Source organism: Sinohyriopsis cumingii, chromosome 19 (assembly GCF_028554795.1).
Source record: "Sinohyriopsis cumingii isolate HCF-2022 chromosome 19, ASM2855479v2, whole genome shotgun sequence".
NCBI classification, from domain to species: domain Eukaryota; kingdom Metazoa; phylum Mollusca; class Bivalvia; order Unionida; family Unionidae; genus Sinohyriopsis; species Sinohyriopsis cumingii.
Window position 1 is genome coordinate 68,548,707 of NC_142979.1, and position 22,166 is coordinate 68,570,872.

The window sequence follows — 22,166 nt, forward strand, 5'->3', positions numbered from 1 at the left end:
AAAGAAAGCATGAGGACATATTTTACAAATTTATGAGGTCACTGCAGAGTAAATATAAATATAGAGATAGCTGAAAGCTCTTAGTAATATTCCATAATACAACATTTTAAAACCATTTAATTTTGGACGATTATGTCTTAATTAGCAATATTGATTTCTCTTTCACTAAATATTTTATTCAAATAGTTAAACCTTTTCCAATTTTCATACTTGGTAATGATGTCTCAGATGCTTGAATTTTTATTTGGATTGCCGTAAGTTTTGCATCCTTCAGTTTCTGCAAATTTTCTGCCGTCAAAAGGCTTTCTACGACAGCAATAATATCTTCCGGCTTAGAACCTTGCAACTTCTTCAGTGCCATAGACGAAATGGCTGCATACGAATTACTATCGAACCATCAATTATTCCGTCGCATTTAAAGTGCATTTTAGACATGGTTTCTTCCAGGTTGAGATTTGGCGAGTTTTCGTGGTGTCCGACCACTTCGCTTTCCACGCCCGTTTCCTTTTCTGTGGTAAATTCAATATGTAGCTTGATATCTGGTTGGTTTTTGAAAGATCCTGTAAACACAAATGCTATACATAAATTAAATCATATTTCATATTAGCTGTATAATTCAAAAGCTCTATTCATTTTATACATTTTGAAATGTGTTATTAGACTTGTTGCCATTTCTGTAAGAATGTATATACCACTGATCATACTAAGACTTTTTGTTCCATAACAAAATCGATTTACACGTTTATCAATTATTTTGCATTTAATGTACAATTCTTACATCACATCATTACCTAGAACAAAATCGAAAACTGAGGTAATGTAGCGAACTGATTGTATAATTCCACTAGTGAGTAGCTGTGAAATTACTTTGAATCATGGTACACCAGGATCAAGGAAAAAGAAAAGGGATATTAGAGCGGAGACGTAAAACATCAGGCAACCAACAAAGTATTCGAATAAGGTGCGACATTTCTCTTTCGCTCGATCTTCATACACTCGAATTACAGTGTCCACAAATCATCAACGATGTCACCGTGGCACCATCTATTTTAGATAGGTAACCCAAAAAATAGATAACTCGTACTCTCAATGTCAAACATGTTGCATTAAGACGATTTGTGACTGAATTACTAACTATTCTACCTATGCAAATGAAGTGGACCAAACGAAAAATGAAGACAATCATCCTAGCACATTGCATGTTATAGTCCGTTTTAGTCTCTTAAGCGGCCATACAACTAACTTTTCTCCATATTTTCAATATCCAGATCATTGTTACTGGATTTAATGCTTAATATATTATTGAATACCTTTATATTTAAAGTTTCCATAATTAAAACGTTAAACATTATGCAATATTTCACACAGAAGCACTTTGGAAGAATTACCATATAGTTTTTCCTCCGTAGATTTAACATGACGAGGAGAAGCTATAATTGGCTACTACCCCAAATTAACCTGTCGTATCACGTGCATGGAGCTGGCATTGTTGGCAATGGGCGGATCGACTGTTCCTTGACAATACGTTATAGTTTAATGGGTATAAAATGAGGATACCATAAAATATTTTTTTTAAAACTTGAAATTAACAAATTATAGAATATACAATCCTCACCTTTTTATGGATTTTTTAGTTGCATAGGCAGTCTGTGATCATCAAAAAGACAATTCATTTTAGAGACAGCGAGTCTCTGTAATGCCAACGTCATTGACTGGACATTGCTATTTTTAAACCGCAGCATAAGGATTACACAAAGTAACATGGCAGATCCAGGTAGAAGAGGGTTGTAGGTTCATCGTTTACATTATTATCCCTTGCAACGAACACTCGTAATATTGGTTAACAAAGAAGTCAGGAAAGAACGCAGCTTTAAAAACCGTTAAATCATTCAGTAAAAGAATCAAAGTATTATTATCTAGAGCTATTATTAATTTCTGTCCTTATAATGAATATGCATTGTGATGGCACACGCAAAAATAGTATAATACCTTCTTGATGTAATGTCCAATTTCCGTTCTTACAAGAGAGCTTCAGCACGGCTGAGAAAGAAAACAAATATATATATATATATATATATATATATATATATATATATATATATATATATATATATATATATATATATATATATATAATATGTGTGTGTATGTGTGTGGGTGTGGGTGTATATAACTCGTTCGATATGCCTTATGAATACGTCTCGATCTGACAGCGATGGCATATTCCTATGCCTTATCAAACTCGTTCTTTCCACTGACTCAGAACTAAACATGTATGCACTTTTATGTATTGCTTACATACACACATCGGCTTTGAGGTAAACAAAGTACATTTAGCATATCTCTGTGAGTAAAATTCAAGTCGAATTTAGGTTATGCATTTCGAATTCACTGCGACTATATGACTCGACGCGCGGATATCAAAGAAGACATAAAAAAGAGATCCAATCAGTATATCTGACACGGAATCCAAATAAGCAGCTCGTGTCGAACGCGAGATCAGGCATGTAAGATTAAGTGAGTATGTAATAATATTAAATCTTTTACCATGATTAGAAATAAATAAATTGTTCTCACATGTACATCTGTATTATTCTAAAAAATGCTTGAATCGTTCATAATCACACGCTTTCCTTTCAGAAGATAAAACAGAAGATTTTGTTAAGCGTTTGTGCGTTTGTGTGTTCGTTCTTGCACACGGTTATGAACATTATTAGGCAATGTCTAACATTGTTGTTATTTACTTGGAAGGGAATGGTTTTAATTTTAATTCTTTGGCGCCGTTATCTTGGAATTAAGATCAGATCCCTAAAGCGTCACGAAGGGATCTATGGACATGCTGTCTACTAAAGTTACAAGAAAATTTCTAGGTTTTCTGCTTTGCTTATTACTTTGTCATTCGATTATTCTGTTATATTGTTATGCATTGAAGGGATAAAATGTTAATATGACAAACGTAAAAACCTTTGCAATGCATGCTTTATAGTTACCCTTTGTATCGGAATATGGAAGAAGTTCCTGTTCCTTAGAGAGAAGATCAATTATGCCTGCAAAACTTCGAAAGCTCCTTTGCAAGATGCGGCAGAATGATACTAGGTTGTTTCGAACATTTTTCTCCACACAGCGTAATAAAAAGTCGATACGCTTTTCGTTGGATGGAGTAGTCCAAATGTCCTCATGATTGATGAAACTAATAACTTCCACTTCTAAAAGATCGTCTATGAATGTCTTTGGTTCGAAACCATGCTTATGAAGCAAATCTTTGAGCTGTCCGAATTTACCTTGCAGAGACATACAATTCTTGGATTCTGATTCATCTGAAAAATATAACCCACAATGACATGCAAACCTTTATACAGAACTGAATACAAATAATTATAAAAGAGACTAATGTGCAGCCTGTTTAAACGTCCGCTTGAATATTAATAATGGCCAAATGTATTTAACAAATGTGTACAGTAGTAAACATCTGGAATATTTAGAGGTGCATAATGTATCAGTTAGATTTTAGATATACAGGGACATCAAAAGTTCACTTTGTTTAACACATAACACAAGTAACCTTGTGCAAATTAAGGCAGTATAGAAGAGCGAAACTTTGATCTGTATTAAAGAAAATAACAAGACTCTGAAACAAGGTGTTTATATTTGGTTTGGATTGTTAAACTCGGCCAAACATTTTCTATCAGTTTATAACTTAATATGAAACAGACACAGTGCTCTTCTATAAACTAAAATGAAGGTCAATTTAGACAGTAATTTCAGATAATTAGTACAAAGTAAAAAAATACCTGTAGACGAATGTCTTCTAGTATAATGTGTCACAGGTCAACAAAACAATGTTTGAATAAGTAGCCGTAGTTCGTATTGATAATAAGAAGGGCATATATTTTCATGGTGGATTTTTTCAACAATGACATGGTGGACGCTAAATTATTGTCTCGCCAATGTACCGTTTTGGGCGCTTTACTCACTGTTGTAGGGTTGCGTACGTGTCACTTTAGCAATTATTATTATTATTATTATTATTATTATTATTATTAATTTATTTATTTATTTATTTATTTGAGCTATTCAAAGCTCAAGAATTGAAATAATGATTGTACTGTACATACCAAAACTCACTGCAGCACTATGTTCTGTTAACTCACTTAAATTAATTAACATGTTTGTTTGTTTTACTTCTCTTCAGCAATATGTCGGACAGCCACTCGTCATTGACAACAACATCATGTGTAAACAGTAATTAAAATTACTGGCATTTAAATTTAACATGGAGAAGAATTTTGACGATGTGCATGAGGACAGATAACTCATATTCTAACCTGTTTGATTCTTATTCTGAGTATAGTTGTTCCCGGTCTGACTCAACAGAAGTTCTGCAATATAATCATAACCACATTTTCTGAGAGCATCCATGAATTGATTCCACTTCAGCTGAGTGATATCGCAAGCTACTGCCTTTATGAGTAGGTCTGCACTCCTGCTTCGTACATCTCGTGTTGATCTGATTTTTTCCTGGTCGTCTTGGCTTATTATCCCGGCTTGGAAGAGCTCATCTGCAAGACCCAATGCTGGGTCAATTTCACTTTTTATTTTCTTGTAGTTTCTTTGCAAAATGTTGATAAGATTGACCCTAGCCGATTCGTCTCTTAAGTAATCATAAACCAGTTCCCTGAAAATGAAGTGGAAGAACGTTCATGAATGTAACGCATATAACTTTAAATAAATTAATAAGTTGTCACTTACTAGTAAGATGTGGTGGGTTTAAATCCACTTGTAATGTATGGGCAATGCATTTAGAGACGAAGAGAAATGAAAATTAATTATAAATGAATGTAAATAATGAGTGTCTATATAGACAAATCAATTGAATACATATACTAATAAATAGCGTAGTTACTGAATTGAACAGTTCAAATAATTGGTATCCAAATGTATATTAAATAACTTATGGGATGCATACTATATTTGAATTTATTCACTTTACAGAGTTCGAAGCTTTCATGCAGCTATTGCTGCCATTCGGAAGGGTGTTATTGGGAGTAACCTTTTTGCCTTTAAGATATTCAAAAATTTGAAATTGCTATTTGTGTCGATACACTTTCTCATGAAGACATACTGTGAGCACTCTTATTATTAGCAATGAATATAAACGTAAACCTGCCAAGAGACATTTTCCAAAACATCTTTATTTACATATTAGTAAGTTTCCAGGCACAAATTTACCTTAAAATGATGCAGTGAAAACAGAAATGATATTAAGATAAAATCAGTAGGTTACAATCTTATTGGAGGTGTGGTAATACAGTTATACAGCCGCAAACATATGCAAAATACGTACGAATATTAGAAAAAAATATTATTGTCCAGAATACATTTTCCATGGCAAACACTTTGCATAAATATCTATAACATACGTGACATCTGACAAAGGAATGTAGGAGATCTCCAGGAACAAAAATACTATATTAAGATGATATAGCGATATATATCTAAAGCATTAAGATATGGTTCTGTAAACAGGAATAAAAGAAAAAGGTTGGTGAAATAATTTTGATTGTAGGTCTTCCCAAAACATAATTCCCATATTAAACTATTTTTTAGGAATGAGAATTTATTACACATATGTAAATCAATAGTGACATATTATGGGAGCCGCGACTAAGATGACAAGTTATATGCGTTCAGTTCACAAACCCCTACCGACGAATTCAACTTATTTTTAAAATAGCTGTAAGTAAAGTAAATGTGTAACGCCTGTTCATGAAAAACAATACAGTAGAATGAGAAAATCTTGTATTATTTATTTTCAAGTGTAATTTATCTGCATATTAGTTAGAGTTTAGGCTGACATTTCAGTTCCATATTGCTTTTCTCCGGTTGGGAGGGGAAGTCAATCATCAAATTAAGTGCAACAGAGATCAAGTACTATACCCGCAAAATGTAGCCCGTGGGGCTCGAATCGCAGGGCCCCACTTCAGAATGTTCGATCATTCATCCAATTAGGTCACAATTGTTCAAGCACTTATAAAGAACTTACTTGTGCTTTCTCATATCGCACCTATTTCATGGTATATCATCGTATCAGCGTATTAATTAGTATAGATTTAGAAAATGTAAAATTAATTTTAAATCGGTTAAGGAGTTAATGCAAAATCAAACGTTTATACAATTTATATCTGTTGCGCACATATTTACTGAACATATACCCTGCTGGAATAAACTTAAAACACTGAGGTCAGGGTGTTCATTAACTGCTGCTAAATAAAGACTAAGTAAGAATCACGCTTGTTTTAACTGGTTTTGGGAAGTCGAAAAGATGTTTAAACCTATTTGTAAAGAAAATCATGCTCTTGTTTGGAAAGCTTTCATGGATCTAATTTTGGGAGAGCATATACTAAGGATGAGTCGCTCAACGTTGATCAAAATCAACTCAATTGTTTTCGCAAAGTTAAAACTTAAATTTTCCACCAGAAAGCTATGAAAGCTACACAGCGGCAAAGAACTATGTCCTGACACAATGTTAATACAGCATAGCCTATTAAACAACCATGTAAAGCTTATTCAAAAATGGTACAGGGTGTCTGCAGAAACTACGAAAACTACAGGTATTAAGAAAGGCATACTGGGCAAAATTAGTTTACATCATGACCGAAGGAGCACTCCTAATAAATTGGATCAATACAGGCCTGGATCAACCGGTCTACAGAGGAAGTCACAGTAATGTTTGTTCTCGTATTCACATGCTTGTCATGTCGCCCAGAGTGATTAAAGAAGCATCTCGATTCACAGATTTGATAGAATTTGGACTGATGAATATGCCCACCAAGTTTGACACAAAGATATGCAATGGTTCTGAAAATCACTTAGAAATATATTGCAGAGGAAGCTACCGCGGACTAACTTTTCATAGGGCATGACTTACATAACATTGTTTTAGTTTTCTTTTAAATTGGCTCAATCAACAGGGATGCTACATAATATATACCATATATATATATGGAAGCTACAAAGAACATGGAATATGGAATATTTCTACCAAATTTATAAATAATTGGGCTAAATGTTGTTTAGAGCAAAAATTCGAAAACAGATTTTTAATTTGGCTGTTATGGAGCCACAGAGATCATATAAACTCCATCTCAAACTAAAGTAGTAATTCACGTCTTTAGGAAAATTTCTAAATTAATGGTTTCTTATAAATTGGGTCAGCGGTGCTCAGAGTAGTCTAAATTGAAAACTTCTGCCGAAGGATGAATGGATAAGAAACACTAGACTGACAAAGGTTGGTAACAAGTGCCATTGGCTAGATGAGCTACAATGATATAGTGATAGCAGAAGCAAAATCAAAAGAAAAGAAGATCGAAAATTTATTTACTGGTCAAATTTTATTTTTAGTGACCTCCGTTAGACCGTTAGAAATTCAGAGTTTAAACATCGGACATGGCAAATTCTTCATCTTTTCTGAGAGTTCTGTACACTATTTGGAACTAATTCATCTTGAACTATGTATATGCCTCTAGGTGTTTGTGTGTGTGATTTGGATTTTAACGTAGCTTTAACATTTTTTTCAGTCATATCGCTTCGATGTCTGCAGTGTGACAGTTTTATTGTGATGTCTAGCACAGGGACATCATGCCGCAGACATGTAGCATGATGTCTCACCCAGTCACATTATCCTGATACCAGGTAGACCAGTCCTAAATCTAACCTCTTAATGCTGAGCGACAAGCAAGGCAACTGTTAGTACCATCTTTGGTATGACTCGGCCGGGGATCGAACCCACGATCTCCCGCATCCGAGGCGGACGCTCTAACCACTAGGCCACCGCAGCGGTATCTAACGAAATAGGCATCGATATCATAATTAATAAATGTAATTAAGGGTAACACGATTTATGGTTCAGGTATTAACGTAATTTAAGTTACTGTAAGGCATGTGCATTTAGTTTATTGTTGCATGCATACGTGTACCAATCTTGTTTTGGTTTACTGATGCATGCATACGTGTGCCTATATAATGTTGGCTTATTATTGCATATATATATATATATATATATATATATATATATATATATATATATATATATATATATATATGTTTTTAATTTGATTTACCATATATATTTGTGTCACACAGTAAATGATAAATCTAGGAAAGAAAAGAAGAGGTCTTGAAGCAAATAAAAAAGATATATCCATACGTTTCTACCATAGTGATGGCATTGCCTCTTTTATTTATCGACAAAGGTGTTCCCAAATCTGTTAAAAATAAAAATATAAATTGTCGATTAAACGAAGTTGAATAACGTCCAACTAGTTAAATAACATACATTTTAAACTCCTCGATGCAAGCAGTAGCTGCGTCCATAGCTCAACATAAACAAAATTCCGACTCATTATATTTCAGTTCGCTCCAATACCATCCAGCTTCCCCTTTCTGGAACGTGACCCATGGACGTAACCCTAAATTCCTTACAAATGTTATATGTCCTTCTGGTATGCATAGGGTTTGAATAAAAATGTTCAGAACTGTTCTTTCATTGCAATTGACTTTAGAGTTATCCTTTGACCCCGTCCGATGAACCTTAGGAAAGGGACCACAACGATGACACTTTCTGATAGCTATCACGTGGGGAACCTTATAATACCTAAAAGCTTAGCAGGCTGGATGGGCACAATATGTAACTGCAAATTTTGACAAAAAGTAAAGTGAAGAAACATTGACCCTGATAATACACGATAGAGAATTTTTAATTCGTACTCTAAGGAGATTCTAACCCAGGTCCGCGGGTAAATGGCACTCATTGCTTTGCCTGCACACACGAGCCCATATTCCCTCACGACTAAGCAAACCGTATAGTACGAATCTCCGTAGAGTACGAATTAAAAAATCTCTAACCTGTATGATAGTATTATTTGTATTAAAATATTAACTCTGCCTACTATTATCAAGGATTCTTATATAGAATACAAGGATGGCACTTTCAGATCTGTCTGGTGTATATTTATAATTCTCTATAATTAATTCTATATACCTTGATTTCTTTCATAGAAATCCGGAACGACTGTGCAGATAGATGATAATTAATTATTAGTTCGTCATGCGAGTGTGTCTGCTACACACGAGTGCATATAACACCGACTGAGTATTGGTGATGTGTGCTTAGTCGTTAGGGAATATGGGCTCGTGTGTGGAGGCAAGGCGATGGGTGCCGTTTACTCGCAGACCTGGGTTCGAATCTCCGTAGATTACGAATTAAAATTTCTCTAACCTGTATGATAGTATTATTTGTATTAAAATATTAATTATGCCTACTATTATCAAGCATTCTTCTATAAAATCCAGGGATAGCACTTCCCACTCTATCCATAAATATTGAGTCGAAACGTAGAATAAACAAAGAAGAAAATATAAATCAAAGCAAATGTCGTATGTCATGCCTGTCTGCGTTAAATCTAAACAATTTGTATGTTGCGCATATCAGCAAATGGTTATAGCTATATTGCTTGAATTAAAAGTCGATTACCTGTACCAAATCCAGATGATGGTGTCTTTTCAGTCAAACTTGCGCATGGGTGCATTGGTGATTCAAGCCCGGAATCAAGAGACGGTGATGTGTTAACTGTAAAAGACTTACTTCATTTAGCCGTATCTGCAACAATTATTCGACATAACTTTACACAGTCCTGATTAAAGAAATAACAATAATAATATTGTTATGGCCGTACATTGTTTGAAAAGCGAAGAAAATAAAGGTTATATATATGATGAGCAGAGAATATGTAGATTTATCACGTGTAAGCTACATTGTAATAAGGCAAGGAAAATATACCGGAAGTATTATTCAAATATGGTGTCAGTGCTGCCATTGCGGATTAGCAGGTTTAGTTAGGGAATTTTGTCACGGGCGAAATTATGTCCTCCCCCAAATAAGTAGGATATTAACCTGTTATCAGTAGAAACTCTATCCAGATTTTGTCTCAGCAAACTCTTTTCAAACAAGTACGGCTGCATGAAATGAAACATATGGATATATCGCAGTTTGTTCCACTGCTTTAAAATGGTTATAGACGTGAGAAATTATGTGAGAAGTCACTACAGTTCTAATATCCGCATTAACAGTAACAACACAAACAATAAAAAAAGAAAAATATGGAATCGTTAAGAAAAAATTATTCACCTCTCCTCCTCGCCTGATTATGTTTGTTTCTCACCTATTGACAGAACGTTTGTGATTGGCAAACGAAATATTTAACTTAACTGCTTGTGTTATTATTTTTATGTAGTTATCATGTTTTGATAACCAAAGATGTATTGCTATCTTTGCTAGGAAAGGCTTGTCGTTTTATTTTATTTCACACAGACCCATGCTAGAGATATCTAGCTGAAAGGGTATTTTCAGCAAATGCTCTCTTGTGAATGAAATTTCGTCTGAAGCCAGCAAATGTATTCAATTACTGAGAGGGCTAAACACTTAACATTTAAGAGAGAACTTATTATGTGTCCTGTTAATCATTGTTTATAGCAATATTTCTGACGTTTATCTATCTTCACTAGAAAGAAAATTGTATGTGAATGTTTAATTGTGAGAAATGTTTATGCTACAAATGAAGTTCTTTACGGAGACCGCGATGGTTATTCCCTATTATCTTCCTCCATACAATATAACAGGTAATCTGACTGGCTCAGTTTGTTCAGTTAAATTCTGTCAGATATTGGAACCCCATCTGGCGGGCAACGAATATCCGAGATCAATATGGAATGGAATGAATCATCGTCCCATGGCCGGCGAAGATGGTAAACTACCTGATCATTGTTCTTGAAATATTTTATGGATGATTAACTCTCGGATATTGTTGAAGAAAATAAAAATAAAAAAACTGATAGGGAATGTATAAGTATATTGCAGAACGTGGCTTTTAAGAGTTAAGTGAAATACACGAAAATGATATTGTTCAGATCATGTGGGTGTGACAGAAAATTTTGGAATTACGATGTGCGTGATTTATACATTGTTGATTATTTTAATTATTTACGTTAAGTGTTGATCGAACATCTGAAATTTACTACTATATTCCTGGTTTATACAAAAATGGTCGGTGGAGTCTGGGACATAAAGGGAATTTAACATAGACAAAAAATGTCTATAGGTTTAAAATTGATAGAACTGTTTGGTGTGAAATGTAGCATTGTAACATTATAGGCCACGTCAGGCTCTCTACTTTGAAATGACATTACGCCGAGGGTTTAAAAACGTTCGGCACTGGGGCCTGTGGCAATAATGTAACATGGGAATGGTACTCTGGTTTTTAACAGTCAACGTGGAGATGTCACTCGGTGCAAACAAATGCCACTTGGGGATTAAAGACAAATTAGCACCATTATGACTTCTAACAGAAATTATTATTATGATCCAACAGTGTCGATTCTGGGCAAATAGGGGTGTCAAGGAAATATAGAAATATATTGTCTAACGGAAAATGTAATGGTAAAACTACACTTACTAGTTCTATGTTGCTTAATATGCATTATCCTTCCATCCATAACATACAATACCCCTTCATCTACTAATCGCAGCACGGTTTTGTTTCTGAACAATAATCATAGTTTCTCATCAAGACGGGGCAAGGGAAGGGATGTAATTTAAATTCATTATAAGCAAAAATCAACTTTCGTATCCCTTTCTGTCCCTAGAAGAGGTGGGCGGTATTACCGGTTCACCGGTTTATTTGGTGATACCACGGTACATTTTCACTGTACCGGTACTCCGGCAGTTTCCGTTAGTAAGTAAGGAAACCCCCAAGCAATCTTGTTAAGCATTTAATATTAACACGATGTTTCATTGTTCATAAGCAAACAATTAAAATATCATATATATGTTTTTGTACAAATAAGTTGTATCTTTCATAAATTAATTTTGAATATTACAATAACATTATATGTATGATTCTTTGATCAAGCATTTGACACGTGTCACATGGTGGCCAAATGGGATTTGTGACACATTTATATTCAAATTGAACTTCTGGAAACCTTTAGGATCGAAACATTTTTGGGTTTCAGCTATTTAATAGCGTATGTTTATGTGTTAAGTATACTCATTCCTTTAGTAAGACTGCAAGTCATCGATAGATTTCAGGAGAGCAGATGACTTTTGTTTGAATTTGGCATTATTTCTTTAGTCCATTAAATATTGTCTCGTTTCTCGAGTAAGTGTGTTTTATGTTTACTTGCCCCATCCAAAAATATCTTGCCTGGAAGTATCGCACTTAAAGTTTCCAAGCCTATTAAATCAATACTATAGACTGTACATTTTAAGCATCATTGTCAACACTTCCCAACTTTATGAGCAAGCTCTCTAATTTCAGCATGTCTTTTTTAGGGTATCAACTAATGTGTAAGCAGAATCATCTGTCTTAGTTACAGTTTTTAGATTATAACATATACAACAATTACCATATACATGGCAAATTCATTTGCTGTGTACTGACCATTTACTTTCGGGGGAACTGCAATTTTCTTTTGCGCTGAGAAATATTTTTTCTGTATCTCAGGTTAATTTTTTTTAAAGAATTAGTTTAACAAAATAATATGGCGTTATTCTGCTATAAATAAGAACACATATATTTTTCCAGCAATTAAGAGACAAAATGTTAAAATGTTGTCCCAGGCCCCTGCCCCAGAGCATTCAATTGTTGGTCCATAAAAGAATTGCGGTATACCGTGGTACGTATCGCGGTATATGCACCGCGATACAAAATGTTTCGTGGTACCCAGATCAAGTTGCTAGAATCCTCTTGTAAACAAACTAATACCTCCTCTCCTATCATCACCCGTTAAACAAAATGTCCATTCCCTACCACCATCCTATTCCCTATAATTTTATCGGCGGATTGAAGAAAAGAAAATACCAAGGCACAAGTACAAATATGACTTTCAAATACATAAACATATCAGTTATAAATTCTGTTCTCAAGCGCCTCACCATACTACTGCTGATTTGATTTACTCGCGCATTAAATGAGAAAGGCAGCTTTGAATAGATGCATTCATTATCTATCCAAGGGAACTTTGGATATTTCACGCGCGAGTGGATATTGACAGAGTGCACAGAATTTGTCAATAAACATTACAAATTTATCTAAATACCACTTCACAGAACATTATCCCAACTATGTAGATACATATACATTTTAAACTATTTGATTGAACTAAGAAACTCAAATGCCATTCCTAAAGAAGAAAAAGTGTTGCTCTATGTATGTTGACAATTTTACTGGAAGTGGAAATACTTCCAATCAGTGACTTGAAACTCTCAGTTTTGTCACATCCAGAATCGTACACAGGAAAAAAACATGCCCTCGTGATTCAGATCATCCCTAATCCTTTCGCAAAATATTTTGGAAAAAGCGTACACTACTATTATTTAACAACCGATTACAGTAATTAAAAAAATAGTATTCAATAATTTAATGTTCTTTGATTTTTCTAGTGATCAGTAATATAATTTCAGATATTTGTTTCCTATTATACTTCTGGACTGCTTTTAATTTAACACAAATGTGCAACACAGTTCATGGAGGAATACATTATGCTTCGACAGTTGTTAACATATTTCAAGAAAGAGTTCTTGCTTTTGAAACTCCTATCTTTTAAACACAATCTCAGAAAATGTTTTTTGATAACAGGTTTTAATTATAATTAATTTTACAAATAGTCTAGATATGAAGACATTGGATGAAATATTTCGACATGTAACTTTCAACCTATGAAAAGATAGGGAAGAAATAATTTCATTGCACTATTGTAATTTTTTAAGAAAGTTGTAACCAACAAGTTGACCAGTGTACTTAATTATCAGATTTTTATAAGCACAGCAATAATAATAATAATAATCATCTAAAAATAATATTTAACAGCAACTATAATATAATACGTTTATTGCTCTTATTTTCATTATTGTTTATTATTATTATTATTTTTATTGTTATTATTATTGTATTAATTTCTTTGTAAATATTGCAAACATTACGATAAAAAAGATTGAAATAAACACAAAACGATACTTAAGCATACAAAAGATATGCCTAGGACACACTATTTAATCACTGATCATTGCTTTGAGAAAAAATGAAGGTAGACAATTCTGGATTCATTTACAGTGCAGATATGTATTGCAAAATATTAGCTTTTCGAAGTAATGGTAAGAAAGATAAAATTTAAACAAAACTGATTAATCCACAAAATGTGTTAAAGCACAAAATATCTGAAACTAACATTCTTAATATAACTTCCCTAATGGGGGGGGGGGGGTCGGATGGCATATTTTGTAAAGCAATCACGTTGCTTTGCTTATAATTAGCAGTACATTTGTAGAGAATGCATAACGCCGTTAACGATATATGCAGGGTATATATTATGATAATTTACTAAATTTTAGTTTATGAACAACTTGATGATCTTGAGTTATTGTAGTACACATTGCCAGTGTTCCAATGGGGTTGGTCTGTTAATGACCATTGAGGGAGGAGATGGTGGGTGGTAAGATGATGTAATGTCAAATTATAAGGCTTAATCAGTAGCTAACACTTGGATAGGGGTGTTGTACATGTACCTTGAAAAGGAGAGGCAAACAAGGAATTATGCAAGAGACTGTTATTAGCCTCTTACTTGCTGTTTTCATGGTGCTTGTTGGAGTGGGGGATGAGCAGAACTATTCCTATTAGTTGGAATTGGCAGCAGAATTCAAAGAGCCAACCTAATTAGATAATCTTATGTAACATTGCATGATCATATAGAGTACCATGTGATCAGTCAATTATCTGGTTTTTCAAATGTACAGACAATGAATGTAGAGTTTCACTTCTCTGGCTTTTCAAAGGCACACACAATAGATGTTGAGTGTCCGCATCAAACTTTTCTTATAGTACTGTGTTGGAACTTTTCTTATGGATTTGTACTGGATTTCAATCTGATGGTTTTCCATATCATGCAAACTGATTTTCTGTTCATCTTCCTGATCTTGCGTCGTAATAGTCGAGTTGACCCTCTTGCTCATCAGCAACGGCCAATTATAATGTGACATTACCGGTGAATTGGTCTTTGCCAAACATATACAAGAACCTTCTATTCCAGGCATTCATTTCAGCCCGGGAGTAACGAAATCTCGTCAATTCCTTTGTTCAGGGAATGTAGCAGCAACGGTGTTAATGATAATCAAACAGTTCTCGGAACAGACAAGTTCGCCCATGCGCAACCAGAAGTGCCTTCAACACATCCTAATATTTCGACAGCTACCCAATTGTCCAGGATGGTGGTGGCATTGCAAAATACTCTGACTACATTATCTGAAACTGTTTCGCTCCTTGACTGACTCTAATAATAGTGGCACGAGGGAAGCAAGGATCAATCTGACACGCTATTCTTTAAGGCATGCAGAATCATTGCCGCCGGATGTCCCCGTCATGGACAATAATGCAGCCCTAGGCAAGGCAATTTCCATCTCTTCAGTGACGGTTACAACATACGAGGCAGAATGCTTGCCATTCGTGGTGATAGTGCATCGGAATCTTCGCCAACAAATTCAAGGTGCACAGATTCCTCCAGCTCTCGCCTTATGCAGAGGTAATTGCAGTACAGGTATGGGAACTTCCGGCATTAATGTCTGGGAGTAATACAATTGTCCATTTTGGTAAAAAGTGCTCTTTCTCCATGTACCTCGGAAGCTTACAGGCGCAGTTGGAAACACTACATCTGTTTTTTCAACCACTTAAAAAACTCCACAGCACTATCCTTTTTTCTTTCTTCTCCATGTACCAGTTTGGCAAATTTTTTCATATCTTTTTGAAAAACACTATGCGGTATCTACCATATCTACCTATGTCTCGGCTATTGGCAATGTACAGAAACGAACAATATCTCGGATCCAATCAATTCCTTTTTTTCTCAAAAACTTCTGCAAACACTTCATAACATTTGCAACAGACTACCTTTGATAAATGTATTCTACAACAAAAAAAAAATCATTCTAGTCCTGCCTAGATTCACTCACAACGCCATTAGTGTTGCTCTATTTAAGTCCATGTTTCTCCTTGCCCTTCATACATTCTTGCAGTTAGGGGAATTGGCAGACAACCTTATTGCGAAAAACCCAACTTTAGTTTTCTCGGGTTCAGATAAGTGACGTTGGTTTAATTGTCAAGTTTACACATTACAAACACTCCAAGGGTATCCCTTTTGCATAAGTGTCATGCCCCAAAAAGTACAAGACATGTGCCCTGTTCATGCGCTTCGTCACTATTTACAGCTATTGGGGTGGCATTTGGGACCACTTTTCCTTCAATCTTGGGGGAGGGGGGATTTTCCTATAACTAGTCAGGAGTTCAACTAAGCCTTGCATACATTGCTCATGCTATGCAGTTTTAATCCTACTTTATTGAAAAGTCATACTTTTAAGATTAGCGCAGCATCAGGGTGCTGACTATTGTCTATCAGACAGTACTAGTTGGGTCTTGGGTATGGGCCAGTCATATTCCTTTCAGAAATATATCTGCATGAACGATACAATTTCAAGTTTGTAATATTGTGCTGACTTCAGGTCTTTTGTGCACATCATCATATCATTTCCTACTGCCTGGTTCTGCTTTTTAATTTTCTTCTTTCAGGTCTTGTAGATGCACATACCGGTACCAATGTCCACATCATATGGACACTGCACTTCACATAGGTTCATTGGAGAGCACATCACTTCATATGGGTTCATGCAAGACATGACCATCTTACAACACGTCATTCTCTCACTTGTGTTCTGTGACAGGGAAATGCAAACATGTTTTGGATAGTGAATGCACAGCTCGGCAGTCTCGTGCGTGCACAGACCGATACAGCCGTCCACATCATATGGCACTGCTCTTCATATAGGTTTTACTGGAGAGCATTTCATATGGGTTCATTGGAGGCGTGACCATCTTACAACATATCGTTCTTCCACTGTCGTTCAGTGGCATGGAATACAAACATTTCTGGATATTGTGTGTCATTTTGACACAACATGTGCAGGACTGGAGGTGTTAATGGGGAAATCAGTGGCTAAAGAAGAGAATTCCGGTGAACTGTTACAATTCTGCAACTGCTGAAATCATTAACAAAGGCCGATCCAAAATACCTCTTATAATGAAATTTGTTACAAGACTAATTTGGTGTGCTGCCAAAGGACAATTCGTTATGCAGGCTCGCCATATACCTGGTAAGAATAACCTTATAGCTGATGCTCTTTCTCGATTTCAGAACGAGAAATTCCGGCACTTGGTACCCCAAGCAGATCAAACTCCAGATGTGTGTCCCCCCCCCCTCCCCGGCCTCCGGTTACAGAGTTGATGCTATTTTGACACTGTGTGTGCAGGACTTGTGGTGTTTATTAGTGTCCAATATTACTAGATCAGTGTACAGAAATGACTTACAGTGTTTGGTGAATTTTCGGCCATGTCAGGCAGTGTTACGAGTGCTTACTCTTTACCCGTACTTTTAAAGATGTTTTGATTTATTTCGCCACATACTGTGATTCAAGATGTGACATTTTCAACAGACAAATCTATGTTTTACTGACGTGGCCATCTTTAACAAATGGACCAATTTTGTGCTAGTTTCAAGATTTCATTCTTTCGGAACTCGTGGTTTTGCCCCGGCCCTGTATGGATCTGTATTTTAGTCAGCGGCGGAAGGGTACTTTAGCTGGAGGTCATTGTGCAAATGCTCCTCTATTTGTGGATTCCATGGGCCGTCCATTTAGTAGGGAACTTTTTTCTGTCGTACTTGAAGCTTCTACCGGCACGCATGGGCTTTGATGAGCAAAAAGTGTTCTCGTCATTCGTTTTGTATTCGATCAGCCACACCTGCACCTGCAGTTGGTTAGGATGACCATCTAATTAGGACTTTAGAACAATGGTCTTCGTCATGTTATTCGTGCTACATCAGAGTTCACTCTAACCTTTACGCTCAGGAAGAGTTGTGTACATACAATAAGTATCGTGCTTTGGACGCCAGTCCTTCCAAACACTACAAACTGTCATCCTCTTGTGGGCCCTCACATATTATTATGTTTTTAATTTATCAGTAGCAGTTTATTTACTTTAATATTTAAAACGCAGGCAATTTTATTCTAGATTTTGTAGTAGCTATTAAATCTGAGAGATAATTTATGTCATAGATCAGACGTTTTAATACAAAATATATTTTATTTCCGATTAGCAGTTTTCAAAAAACAATTCCTCGTTTTAAAGATTATGTTATTGGAAGAAGTGAGTAAATTTAGGATGAAGTCAAACAGAAAACGGAACTATAAACAATTAACAAAAGAATTAAAGGAAAGCATGGGGAAAAAACTCAGTTATGTACAATATTTAAGAAAGTGTTATGGTTTTGAAGCCATTCAGTGTGCCACATACTTTTTATGATTAAGCGCTTTGCATAACAAATTCCTATCACAAGAATGCACAACCACGTGTTTACAAAAGTACCATACAACAGAAAGTAGAGGATGTGATGTAATTAGAAACTATCAATGTGTTGCAACTTTACTTATTATAAGACGGGTAGACCAATTAGTAATATGGTTCATCATGGAAAAACACGCTTTAACTGAAGATAGGTTATTTTAAAATGATGCATACCTTGGGTGATCTTACTTTGTCCTATGGCATCATGATATGTAGTAAATATGTCACTAGAATCAAGGCTGGTCTGCGGACTTTCATGAGCTGACTTCACAGGTGAAGATGAAGGTAACGGATTACGTTCTGTCATTCCTAGAAATAATAAAAAGGAACATATATGAATATTAGAAGTTGCATTATTTGAATGTTTTATCGACTCTTCGATAAGTACTGAAAGATAAATTTGAGTAAATTTGCGCATGCTTTGCAACAAAAAGTATCTTGAGTTTCATTCAGCTATAATAAGAAGCTGTTGGTGTATTAGAATGTATTACACTGCTTGAAAATATTTTTCGTTTAAGAGTTTACTATTAAATATCATATGGTCAGTTATTTTATCATTCGAGTTTATCCTCAAATATTTATACTGGAGGTATAAGGCTAATTTTTATATAAAATATCTGCGCAGACATTATCATCAGTACTGATTATGTAAAACTCTTGGGCTTTTAAAATTTATAAGTTTACACGGGGCAAGTTAATATACCTTTTGAACTCCGCAAGTAAACTGTTTCAACAATGGCTTCAGGCTTTGAGCGAATTACTTCTTGGTTAGTTTCCATTGAAAAAAGCATCGATAAATCTTTAGGAAGCATGCATGTTCTGGTGTCCACTTTTCTCATATTGTTGTGTGTTCCACAATCACTAACTGAAAGTCAAAGTAAACATATCTTCTATGAATATATTCGCTCTATACATAAGGTTTTAACATTATGCCAGTAGTGACTAATATATTAACTCTTATAAGTTAATCATTACTTCAATGTGAAAGGGGCTATACAATAAATAACTTTTATTTATTGTGAAACCCCTTTTACATTGAAGTAATGATTAACTTTTAAAGTGTGTTACCGTTGCAGACATTGAGCTTAATTTCATTCTGTATTACTTTAAAGTAATTAACTGTCGCTTTGTTTGTTAATAGTAACACAAAGATTAAGTGCACTCATGCAGTAGAATTGGTAATAAGCAACTTTGAGATAGTGTTACTCTCAGCCTTCAAACATCAACATCATTCTCTGGTTCCTGTTAACGAAATTAGACAGCTTAGTTTGAAATAGTGTTCATATCCAATACCACAAGAAAAACAATGACCGGTTGATGAATCGAGCGTTTGTTCAATTCTGTTTAGAAATTTAAATTCCATTATTAAACTTAAATGAATCAAGACATCTATCATTTTATTTCATTAGCCTGCGGTTATATTAGTGAAACGTATGTCTAAATCGAAAGAATAACAACAAATTAATTAACCAATATACGAAGTGATTTAAAACTTTCTGTTCATTACGACCAATGCAGTTATAAGACTTTAATATATATATATATATATATATATATATATATATATATATATATATATATATATATATATATATATATATATATATATATATATATATATATAATCACTTAAAATGCTGTTGGTTAATACTGTGAATCGATTATTGTCCGTGGTTTCCACGTTTCATGAATTTCATGGTTGTTACAGATCACGAATATAACGACCCACCGAATAATTATCTTTCTGTGGAACAATAGGATCATTTTCTAATCAGTTAAAATTAGTACAAATAAAGTAGCACGAAAATGAAAAACTTCGGAGTCTTTGTGAATGCTGGTACAATTACCACTTTTAACCCTCTTCCTCTGTTTTTTACACTTAGGTATCTCTTGCTGCCGACAAGATAGAGGTGTACTTTTCCTGCAGAGAAATATTAGTATAAAAACTAAATATATATTGCTTAATTAACAATCAATAAATGATGAACACATATGGTCAATGTTTTCATGATTGCTGTTATTGAGTTTCAGATTCACTTTCATTTTATATTCATACTTACGTTCAGTCTCTGCAAGATAAAAATAATTAAACAATCTAAACACATTTTGTTTGCAAAGTTATATTATCCTGTGAGGTAGCTTTTGTCATCGCACTGACACCTTTGAATCGTACTAATATGCTTATTTTGTTTTATATAAACGTTCGCAGTTCTTTTAAGATCATCATCGACAATTGTCCTTGTATGCCGAATTAGATGCAATTATATTTGAAATTTATCAATTCTAAATTTAACAGGAGAAACCTCAATTTGTAATTTACTACACATTCTCTTGTCAAACGTTGCTGATGCATGTAAACAAATATATTATTATTATTATTATTATTATTATTATTATTATTTTTATAGATCACGTTTCAATAAAAATTAGCGATGCCAGACTGAGTCAGATATCGATACGGTAAGACTATATCCGACTGACTGAGCACGATATCAGTTCCAGGAGGTCAAATCAACTCGAGTCAGGTATAAGTCTGAGTGAACGGTGTCATTCCAAGGACAAAGAGGTAGGACGACGTTGTAATATAAACACAAGCTTATACACACACAATATTGAGAGCAACAATTTGTGATGATGACACATTTGAAGACAACACTACAGTTGTGTAATATCAAACATCCTTATTTTAAGTTTGAATCAAACTTGTATTGGGGGTGGGACGAATACAAATATGCCAGTATTATGTTGTATATGGTCTACAAAACAAACAAACGAAAAATAAACAAGAAAGGAAGACTTACTTAAATATGTATGCTGTATATTAATTACAAACTAAGTACATGTACCCAAATATTTTGCTGAGTTAAGTTAATATTGAGAAAATGTACCAAATTCTAAAAACAAATATAAAATCACTGTTTTTTCTTACAGACAGCAAATGCTGCTTTTCCTGTAATTAAATGGAAACTACAGAATTTAAATGTGTACAAGAAATACTCACAAGAACTAATTTGATGGAATGAATTAATGCAATAAACATACAAAACCTGAAAATAATTTCAATAAAATCCACGACAGAATATCATCTGTTTCACTAGTTATCACTAGTTATATAAAAATACGTATGAAACATAAACGGTCAGGTTACAAAAGTACTTGCCTATCCTTGCATATAGTCACACATACAATCTCTCCTCAAGTGAGGTCAAATAACTTAAGTCCATATTGGGTTACATACATTTATGAAAGTGCTTTGTAAGAGCAACATACACTTCACATTATAAGTAAGATTCATTGATTGGTTGCATTTTAACGGCGCATCAGCACTGTTAGGCTATTTGGCGACAAACAAAATGTTATCTGTATAATCTTTTAAAAATTATAAAAGGTCTCATATCGACCAGCGATATCAAAACCAAATAGTTGAAATTAAAACGATAAGATGGTAACGGTGAAAAATAAAGCTTCCCGATCAACGGGGGATGTAAAAAGTGCATGTTAAGAAAGAGTGAAGAAAAGGTATTAAAAAACGGACGGTATATATATTTCATAAAACTGTACAAGGTGATAGCATAAAAATTAGAGTTTAGGGTAAATATTCACTGCTTTCAGGAACTCTATAATACAAGTGATGTTTATTGTATCAAAAAGTTCCTTCATGTCATG

At 34.4% G+C, this 22,166-nt stretch overlaps 1 protein-coding gene across 1 annotated transcript; it reads right to left on the reverse strand.

Annotated features, from left to right (window-relative positions):
* Positions 1 to 217: 217 nt before the first annotated feature.
* LOC149775893 (uncharacterized) lies at positions 218 to 20,441 on the reverse strand. Its single transcript, XM_089943130.1, has 9 exons — positions 20,348 to 20,441; positions 19,204 to 19,365; positions 18,675 to 18,809; positions 9,533 to 9,628; positions 8,207 to 8,264; positions 4,326 to 4,675; positions 2,991 to 3,317; positions 1,990 to 2,040; positions 218 to 560 (listed from the first exon to the last, which is right to left on the reverse strand). The coding sequence occupies exons 2-9, from the start codon at positions 19,337 to 19,339 to the stop codon at positions 352 to 354; spliced, it is 1,362 nt and encodes a 453-aa protein (XP_089799256.1). The 5' UTR covers positions 19,340 to 19,365; positions 20,348 to 20,441; the 3' UTR covers positions 218 to 351.
* Positions 20,442 to 22,166: the final 1,725 nt, after the last annotated feature.

Bases quoted from the DNA above. Each gene is read 5' to 3' on its own strand.
- LOC149775893 (XM_089943130.1), bottom strand. From the start codon at position 19,339: ATGAGAAAAGTGGACACCAGAACATGCATGCTTCCTAAAGATTTATCG. The intron at 9,629-18,674 runs GTATGCATCATT...AGTCTTTTACAG, and splicing joins ACAAAGTAAGATCACCCAAG to TTAACACATCACCGTCTCTT. The intron at 3,318-4,325 runs GTTAGAATATGA...TATATTTTTCAG, and splicing joins TCAGAATAAGAATCAAACAG to ATGAATCAGAATCCAAGAAT.